The following is a 9959-nucleotide window of genomic DNA, read 5'->3' as shown; positions in this document are numbered from 1 at the left end:
AAGAATGCAAGCAAATATAATGGCAGCCAAAAAACACTCAAAGAGTACTAAATGTTTGCACCAAATTTCTATATTTAATTTAGATCAAGAGAAACTAGATACTTCTAATAACAGAACAAATGAACAGAAGAAAAAGGAAAATCCAATTCCAATTTAGGAAATCCAAAAATAGAAATCATCAATAAACCAGGCTGATTCCATGCATAGAATCTTACATGTCAACAACCCACACTTTCAGAGAAACAAAATGGAGGATAAAGTTAAGAAGGGACTCAATGCTCAACGAACAAAAAAATGTAATAAAAATCAAAGTACTTTAGATGCAACCATAATTCACAATTTCACCATTCTAGCATGTACCTAGAGAAGAAAAACACTGAGAGAAGTTGAAATTTGAATGCCAATATATTACAGAAGACCAATCCTATACCAATGAATCATTAAGTTAGAGATGGCACACAGCGAGCAGCATGTTAAATAAGAACATTTGAACAATGATGGTAATCTACTTACCACAGAAGACGATGATAACAATCTAGCCCTAACCCCATCAGCAAAAGAATTTACTAACCTCTCAATAACCAACAAAAGGGTGAAGAGCATAACTACAGGTTAAGGCTATAGTCATCCATTTAGACCCCTCTGGTTCTGTTTGCTAGAAGTAGCTTCACTTCTTCCATTCAAACCAGAAGAATCAGCATCAGAATTTAGCTCTTCAATCCTAAGTGTGGTCACTTCAGCTGCTGGTTCGTTGCCACCAAGAACCTGGTTCAGTTTCCAATTCACTCCAGGACCAACAATACCATTATACCCTCCTGCAGCCATACCCATAACTCCAACCCCACCACTCAGGTATGCAGGATAAATTGAAGCACTGCTATAAGGCAGCAGGAATGTCCTAGCACCAATCACACCAGGCCCATACCAAGGACTTCTAGGGGCAAGTGGAGCAACCCCAGAACCAACACCACCATATCCTCCTGTAGGGTACCAACCACCATAAATGCTTGTTCCATAAAGAGAACCTCCCCCACTACTAAACCCAGGAAAAGGTGCATAACCAGGAAGAAACCAGTTTGTAGGATTATAAGGAGTGGAACTGCCAGGAGACCCTCTTCCACCCTCAATTCTCATCTTAAAACCATTGTCACTACCATTATTTGCCTCTTTCGGCACAGCTCTCTTGACCTCCACATGCCTACCATTCAGCTCATGAAACTTATTCTGCATAACAGCCTCCAGAGATTCCTCTGAATCAAAGGTGACAAAGCCAAACCCCCTAGGCCGCTGGGTTGTGCTGTCATGCATCACCACTACATCTGTTACCCTACCAAACCTCTCAAAGTAATTCTTAAACTCTTCCTCAGTTAGACTAGCTGACAAACCCCCTACAAAAATCTTTTTGGTCCTAAACTGATTATCCCCCTTGTCAGAACTACTACTCTTACTCAATCCCCTATTCTGCTGTTGGTTTTGGGGGTGGTGGTATTGTTGTTGTTGTTGTTGTTGTTGTTGTTGATGATGATGATGTTGTTCACTTCTGGGTATAGCTTTTTTCACTTCTACCTATAAAATAAAGGAGATTTACTAGTAAATTAAACAACCCAGAAAATAGATACGCATTAAAGTTGTTTGTCTTCTGCGAAAATGTACTGCAAGAAAAGACCTCAAATACCAAATCATTAAGGAATCAACCCAAAAATAAAATTAATGAATTGGGGTCTGAAAAATTAGCAAATTATAAATAAATAAATAAACCTTTGAGATATACAAAACCCAGCGGTTTTCCTGTAAAACACAAAACTCCCCAGAAGTTTAGAATTTAACACTCAACCCAATGTGGAATTATTTTATGCGTAACCCCTTAAAACATCCATAAAAACAAACCATGAGTTGTTTGCATGACGACAATTGAGAATTGACAAGTGTCGGTACATATCTATTCCACATAAAACATAAACATGGGTAAAGTTACACTCAAAACCTCCACGAGGTAAAGTGTTACACAATTAACGGTTTACACATGAAGCAGCATCATAAGGTTTAAGTGTTATACTCAAAACCTCAAAGGCGTCCCACATTTTAAGGACAACACCACCAGGATTTTGTATAAATTTCCCATTTAAAATTTTTTTTTTTTTTAAACATATATGCAACAAAATACGTAGACATAACTGTAGTAACCACTAACAGACGTGTACACAAAATACTTAATTTAAAGAAGTTGACCCAATTATCCAAATTCATTCAAAATTTTCCCAATTTTTCTCAGCAACCAAACAGAGTAAAAAGAAACTCAAACAGTCCAAATCCCACTTTTTAAAAAAAAAAAACAAAAAAACAAAACTGACCACTTTGCCGAATATAGTATGGGAATCACGAAGAGCTTTGTCAGCAGCAGAGGGCTCAGAGAACCAAACAAACCCAAAACCCCTAGAATTCTTGGTGACGCGGTCTTTGGCAATCGACGAGCCCAATACGGTGCCGTATTTCTCGAAATGAACCTTCAGAGATTCCTCGGTTATGGCGCGAGAAATTCCACCAACGAACAGCTTTGCTTCATCGGACTCCATTGCTGTTTTGATTTAGCTCGAAATTCAATTTTTTTCCCCCAAAAACCCTAACCCTAGCTGTTAAAGAAACACAATTCCCAAAACCCTAGAATTAAAAATCCCAAACATAGCTTCAGTAAACGGGTAAAATGCAAAGTCAACTGTGTTATAAAGTAGCTTTTATGGGCTGGGCTTATTCATTTGGTAATTTTGTGTGGGTCAAGGCCCAAATTTTTTTTTTAATGGGTTTATCTGAGCTTTAAAATTTAAGCCTACCTAATAGGATTATATGAGAATTGCCTGTGCCCTATAAAATGGAAGAACTTGTGTCACAACTCGAGTTGTGACTTGTAAGTGGTAGTATACTCACATGGACCCATGGACAAGTTGTGGCACAAATTGTGCCATTTTATAGGGGAAGCATTACTCGTTTTGTTTGATTTCTTGTTTTTGTCGAAGGAAGGCCTATTGGGCCTTTAGGCACAAATAGGGGGATAATAAATCCATTTCAAGTAGATATATACCTTTGACATCAGGAATTATATATATAATAAATTATGGGCACTTAGTGTAGATTTTAATATGGAAGAGATTTGAAATAGATATGGTGTTTATTATTTGTTGTTTATATTTTATTTTTATTAATTTATTTGTCTTAAAATAGTGCAAAAACAACATCCTTAGGGTTTGGGTGGAGATTCTAGCCTTTTGTCCCTATGGGGCAAAATATTTGGCAATATGTCCCTATTTACAAACTATATAGGGGCGTGCCCCTGTTTCGATACTCGATGACCCTAAAATCAAGTTACTTAGGTACTCGATTATTACAAAGTCGAGTTCAATGCAGATTCTTGCCACACTGGCAATCCAGCATGGCTTTTGGCTAATAAAATATTCCCGCATTACTATTTGTAACTCGGCAATGGGGAAACCGAGTTATGTGGAGAATAAGAAGGAGTTTTGAATTTAACGTCTCTAAAACAGTTTGTCTTCCTTCCTCAACAGTTTCTCTCCCTTCCTCAGTCCGATCAGTAGCCACCCTCAGTCCGTTCAGTAGACCCTTCCAAAGTTCAATGCATCTTCAAGTTCTCCTATTTCTACCCGTACCCAAACCAAACTGTTCAGTAAACCTTTTCCGAAGCTCAATCCAAACCCACACCCAAACTCACACCTTTTCACTCTCACCATAGCCGAAGCTCAACCCAATCCATCTTCAGAGTTAAAGGACTAGAAACGTATTAAGGTAATTTCTAAATGCTGATTTCAAATTTTCTTTTTTTCCCTTTGCATGTAATCTGAGTTAAGTGTTACTTGTGCATGTACTTTGATTTGAGTGTGGCTTCTTAAGTTTTTCTCTGTTACATTTTTCTCTATCTCTATTCATTATTATTGTTGCTGTTTTAGCTTTGTTGGGTTTGGTTTTGAATTGGGTTTTGATGCACATCTAGGGTAGAAATTCATGTAAAATACAGTTAGCATGACAATAGTGTTCATTGTTAGGGAAAATTGCTTTTTAATTCATATAGTTTGAAAGTGTATCAAATCAAACGCTATAATTTCAAAAAATTATGTCTTAAGTTATGTCATGATTTTGAATTAGGGAAAATTTCTTTTTGATTCAATGCTGAATGATCTTGAATTGAGAAGCTATTGGTTTTACAAGCTTCAAACTTACTGGCTTTTACAAGCTTCCACTATGTTAAGTTATTATTATAATATATATAATGTGTGTATAATGGATATGCACGCATATATCTACACACAGACCATAAAATGCACATCATGGACATCCACTATCACTGAACTAAATTGAACTCATAAATGCCCTGTATATCTACTATTTTGGGCTCCTAAAACCTTTGCTACCACTTACTCTGCGTGGGGCTCTAACTGTGCCATATTGTTTTTATTCAACATCTTAGTTTTTTTTTTTTTTTGGGTTTCATGTCATTATCCTTGTAATATCATATGGGAACATATAAACTTACCACATCAGTTGAAAGTTTGTTACATTTTGTGTACAAATGCATAATTGATTGTCTTAAGAGACTAGAATTTTCTTAGAAGTTCTTAAAGTACTTTTTTTTGTTATTAGAATTCCTGGTCTTTCTAAGAAAGGATTTAGAAATAGCCTATATAATGGCTTTATTGTAGTCGATAATATTGATAGATTTTAATAACATTCCAACTTTTTTCAAGCGTTATTGTTATCTCCTACCTAAGTGTGACTACTTAGGAAAGCCTAGGTGTGATTGCCCAGTGTTTTATCTTTCTTTATTTGATGTTCTTTTTATTGTTTTAATACCAAATAGCCATCAACACATTCAATATCTCATCAAGAATCTAGTTTAGTGCTGAAATTCCTAAAAATCCTACATCAAATTTGGTATTAAAGCCGGTTCAAGCTTCTATCTTGTGTTAGATTAGCCGTCATTTGTGGGTTATGTTTGTTGACTAAGTACATCAAATTATTATTATTATCATCTATTACATTTGGGGTTGAAAAGGGAACTTAGTGGCCTTTTAGGGTCACCCCATCCTTTCCTAATATGTTGGGTTAGGTTAGGAAGCATTAAGATTTGTGGTGGCATTGGGAATGGAAATAGTAAATCCTCTGAAAAGCCAACTATTTTCAGGTGTCGGTACTTCTAGGGTGCTTCTAACGGATCTAAGGCTTTCTTTATTTATTTTTTATTTTTTTGGCCCCCTATACTTATTTCCCAAGGGTATTGGTGGAGGTATTGATTTCTTTGTGTCGGAAATAATTTTTGTGGGTATAAAGGTTTAGGCTTTTGAATGGGAATTGATATATAATTTAATTAATGGAAAAGAATGGAATATGAATTGCTGTTCTTATTTTGTGTGAATGATGTAGAACGAGCTTTGATACTAAAATTTCATGCAGATGGAAAATTGCAATAAAGAAACAAAGATGAAAAATGATTAAAAAAATTAAAAACCTAGGAGTCAGTGATGGGAACGTAACTGGCAGTTTCCTTTAAAGAGTTTTTTAATTTGGGATGTTTCAAATGATGAAGAGTTCTATTGGGACCTTCCTTAGTCTAAAGTTGAATTTACTCTTATTTGATTGCAGTTTCCTTTAAAGACTTTTTTAATTTGGGAATTTCAGATGATGAAGAGTTTTCTTGGGACCTTCCTTGGTCAATCTAAAGTTGAATTGACTCTTATTTGATTGTTTGTTTTTGTTTTTCCCTGTTGGATTGCTTTTAATTAAGTTCTCCCAAAATAAAGACAATTTGGTAAATTCCAGGTCTTCTGGAATGGGCTGACCTTGGCTGCACCAAAGGCCTTGTCGCCTCACACCTTAGGGCGTCGGGCGATATAAAGCCTTGGCACCTTAAGGTTGTCTTTCACCTTAACTACCTTGACCCTATTTCTAGTTGACTTAGGAAAGCCAACTATTGATTTACAAAAATGTGCTTGATTCGAAGAAAATAAATGAATTACTAATAACCTAATTTACAACCAAACTTGACCAATAAAAATATAATTGACTTCTAATATTAACAAAATATTTAATTTGTAGGTTTCATAAATTTTATGTACATAATTGACTTTGCAGTTCTTGAATTCTGTCTAGGGTAAAAGAAAATTTGATTTCTTTTTGTAAGGCTTGTGGCTTTTATAGAAAAATGCTAGATAATCTATTTTTTTTCTTCTTCTTGCAAAAATTTAAGAATTCTTTTTCCATTTATATCTTGTTTGTATCCATAATCTCAAAATTGTTTACTCTTGGACTGTGGGGTTCCTAAAAACAAATTAAGAAAAAAAACCCAAAAGAAAAGAAAGCTAAGCTCTTGGACTATTATGGTCACCAATTCAGTGTTGATTTGACATATAACTATGCACACACCATCATTTGATGGTATAGGTCTCAGAGTTGTTTAATCCATTTAATTAAGCTCAATATTAATTTGATTATTATTAGTTGCCTCCAAAGCTGTGCTTGTGAGTGAGATGTCCATTGCACTAAAGTCTCTAATAGCACCTTTACCTACTTCCATGTTTGTCTCCCCCTTTTTTGTTGAAAACACACCTCACTAGCCACTAAGTTTCAATGAACCCTTTTCACTTCTTGCTTTATGAATTAAAATTTCTTTTAGAGATTAGGGGAACAAGTAAAAGGAAAGAACTTTACACTTTGTTTAAAGAAGGGACATTCTACTACTGATGGGTTGCAGGGCTTGCTTACGGGTAATTGGGTACCTTTTAATTTTAGAGCTATGTTTTAGTGTTTTACAATGGTGTTTTTTGTGGTGCTTAATTGATTCTTTGGTTTGCATTTTGCTGTGTTCATTTGTTGGTTTACTTTGTTTGATTTAGACATTGATTAGGTTGCTTATACGTTCTGCAATTATGCCTTGCAGCCATGAACATTAGGATCAAGTTAGGCATATATGCTCAGGCTAGCTGTTTTATATTTTAGTGTTTTACTTTAACTCTTCCTTGATATGATTACATGGATTGAAAATCAGTGTATATATAAATGCATGATGTATAATTTAGTTGAGCAATTATATGTTTTCAATTTTCTATCAAATCTCTCTCTCACTCTGTTTCTCTTTCACTCTCTCTCTCTCTCTCTCTCTCTCTCTCTCTCTCTCTCTCTCTCTATTTGTTTCTGTGAGTTTGTTCTAGAACATTCAATTACTTGCTTGTGTTTACTTGCAAAAGCCATGCTTTTCTTCACTATTAAACATAGAATTACGTGTCTAACATGATTGCATGCGTGTTAGATATGCAACAACTGCGAAATGTGGATCCTGGACCCACGGTTGGTACACAGTCGACGTAGCAGCTGGGTCATCGATCCATGGCGCTGTGGGAGACGCCTGCTGGTCAGGTACGTAGTTGTACTAAGCTTCAGACATGTCGAAATCATTTCTTTTTATTTCTATAGGGTTCTTTGATTATTTGTAAATAGATGTTGGACATGGTAGCATTTCTCTTTTGGTTTAGGCAGAATTTTATTTAATCCAAAGAGAAAATGGTATGAAGCATAAATAATCATGAATTTAAAAACACTCTTTCATTAATAGCATCAAGAAAATGGTATGGAGTAGAAATATTCAAAGTCAGTAGATCTCATTTAGAAGCTATAGTAATCAATTAAAATGAATCCATTGCCATTATTTTTCCAAATGTGCACACACAATTAGACATGGCTATACATAAGATAACTAACTTTGATTCCTAATTCCCTACTCCATTTGACATAGTGAGGCACTTTGTTCATTCATTTCAAAACATAATGCCCATCACCTTCGTGCTAATTTTAAACAATGTCATTGATCTTGAATTGATCCTATCTACTATTGAGTTAGAGTGAATAACCAGTTAACATCGTAACTAACATATTGCAAAATGTTCGTAACTAACTAGTTAGCCTACTGTTTCTTGCATATTATTATTATGTAGCATTCTTATAGTTATTTCGTATGCACTATCCTAAGACAGTGCTCTCTTATGTGTAGGTAATGCCAGGCGTGCTAAAGTGCAGATGCCGATCTTGCAAGTTACCCTGGCATGGGCTAGACCCATGGATTGCTCGCTACATAACTGAGGTGGGTTTGGAAGTGGATCACGCGCAACACTGGTCGAGCATTAGCGTACGGAGACGCTTACATTCCACCTACCACATGGAGAGATGCGCATCACCTTACAAGATATAGAGGTGATGTTAGGGGTTCCTGTTGATGGGTTGCCAGTGATTGGGGGTGTCAAGCTAGATTGGCCTAGGTTGTGTCTTGAGTTACTGGGTCATCGTCCTCCAGACCCGATACTGTATCCCCATGAAAACAAGTCGATCCTTGCTGGGGCAAGGCTAAGAGTCACCTGGCTAGAGGCACAATTTAGAGGTCCCTTAGCTGCGGATGCTACTGACGAGGTAGTGCAGTAACATGCGCTATCACATACTTCTCAGAGTGGGGACCATTTTGTTTCTAGACAAGTCGGCAGACCGGGTGTCGGTGATGCCTCTACAGCTCCTGAACCCAATCAGCAACACGAAGAGGTACAGTTGGGGTAATGGAGCATTAGCCTGGCTGTACATGCACTTATGCAAGGCATCAGAGACGAAGGCGATGCACATTGGAGGAGCATTGATGTTGGTGCAGCTCTGGGCGTATTCGAGGTTCCCACTGATATGCCCTGTTGCAAGGCCGCTACAACCGTCAGTGGAGGCAGGTCCCCTTGCCAATCAGTATGTTATTTGATTAGTTTGATACAATTGTCATGCCATTTTTCATTCACTATACATGTGTCTATAGTTGGTCAAAATCCCTGCATGTATGCCACTTGTAATACATTCACTAAAGACACTGTTGTCGAAAAGTAAACCCTGTTTCAAACCAAAAGTTTAATTAACATTAATTTAATGGATTACTTAACAAGATAGCATGCCAATATACACTGTTATGAGTGCAGAAGAAAATCCCTGAAAAGTTTATGATACATTTAACACAGCTTGGCACTGTCTTGTCAAGTCATGTCAGATGAAGCACAGGAATGCTGAATAGTCTTCACATGAACCTTGTCTAGTCATATCACCTACACACACGTCAATACACAGATATGCATCCTTTTGCAATGCACCGTTTTCGAGGATGCGGAGCATCCTTGAAAAGTTTATGATACATTTAACACAGCTAAGCACTGTCTCGTCAAGTCATGTCAGATGAAGCATAGGAATGCTGAATAGTATTCACGTGAATAAATACATAACCTCCCTTGTAGTACACATCACCAGCCCGCTACTGTAGCACAAGTTATAGCCATATTAAATAGCTGCCTCAGCGAAGCATATGCACCAACAGGTGCCACTGTATAGCCCAGCCATGTTCGCAGTTTTGCATGTGCTCCTCAACACCTCACTGAACAATATACTGTCAAGTCATATCATCTTTATTCATGTAAATACTTACCCTTACATATAGTCACATCCATGTGAATACTTGTCCTTGCAAAACTCCTATATAAAGTCCCATTTACATCTACCCTTGCAAAACATATACACATACCGATTAAAAGTCATATTTTCCAATGTCAGTGTGCAATTTTGCATATGCACCAACAGGTGCCACTGTATAGCCCAGGTGTCACTGTATAGCCCAGCGAAGCATATGCACCAACAGGTGCCACTGTATAGCCCAGCGAAGCATATGCACCAACAGGTGCCACTGTATAGCCCAGCCATGTTCGCAGTTTTGCATGTGCTCCTCAACACCTCACTGAACAATATACTGTCAAGTCATATCATTTTTATTCATGTGAATACTTACCCTTACATATAGTCACATCCATGTGAATATTTGTCCTTGCAAAACTCCTATATAAAGTCCCATTTACATCTACCCTTGCAAAACATCTACACATACCGATTAAAAG

At 36.9% G+C, this 9959-nt stretch overlaps 2 protein-coding genes across 2 annotated transcripts; one reads left to right on the top strand and one right to left on the bottom strand.

Annotated features, from left to right (window-relative positions):
- Nucleotides 1–279: 279 nt before the first annotated feature.
- On the bottom strand, nucleotides 280–2704 carry LOC126699287 (RNA-binding protein 1-like). The gene is made up of 2 exons (XM_050397016.1): nucleotides 2352–2704; nucleotides 280–1566 (listed from the first exon to the last, which is right to left on the bottom strand). Exons 1-2 carry the CDS (start codon nucleotides 2571–2573, stop codon nucleotides 625–627), a joined length of 1164 nt encoding a protein of 387 aa, XP_050252973.1. The 5' UTR covers nucleotides 2574–2704; the 3' UTR covers nucleotides 280–624.
- A 5546-nt stretch (nucleotides 2705–8250) lies between these two features.
- Nucleotides 8251–8788, top strand: LOC126700788 (serine/threonine-protein phosphatase 7 long form homolog). Its single transcript, XM_050398973.1, has 2 exons — nucleotides 8251–8431; nucleotides 8520–8788. Exons 1-2 carry the CDS (start codon nucleotides 8251–8253, stop codon nucleotides 8786–8788), a joined length of 450 nt encoding a protein of 149 aa, XP_050254930.1.
- Nucleotides 8789–9959: the final 1171 nt, after the last annotated feature.

Source organism: Quercus robur, chromosome 9 (genome assembly GCF_932294415.1).
Source record: "Quercus robur chromosome 9, dhQueRobu3.1, whole genome shotgun sequence".
NCBI classification, from domain to species: Eukaryota; Viridiplantae; Streptophyta; class Magnoliopsida; order Fagales; family Fagaceae; genus Quercus; species Quercus robur.
This window is presented reverse-complemented; position numbering and strand designations above follow the sequence as displayed.

Bases quoted from the DNA above. Each gene is read 5' to 3' on its own strand.
- LOC126699287 (XM_050397016.1), bottom strand. From the start codon at position 2,573: ATGGAGTCCGATGAAGCAAAGCTGTTCGTTGGTGGAATTTCTCGCGCC. The intron at 1,567-2,351 runs GTCAGTTTTGTT...TTTATTTTATAG, and splicing joins ATACTATATTCGGCAAAGTG to GTAGAAGTGAAAAAAGCTAT.
- LOC126700788 (XM_050398973.1), top strand. From the start codon at position 8,251: ATGTTAGGGGTTCCTGTTGATGGGTTGCCAGTGATTGGGGGTGTCAAG. The intron at 8,432-8,519 runs GTCCCTTAGCTG...TTTTGTTTCTAG, and splicing joins GCTAGAGGCACAATTTAGAG to ACAAGTCGGCAGACCGGGTG.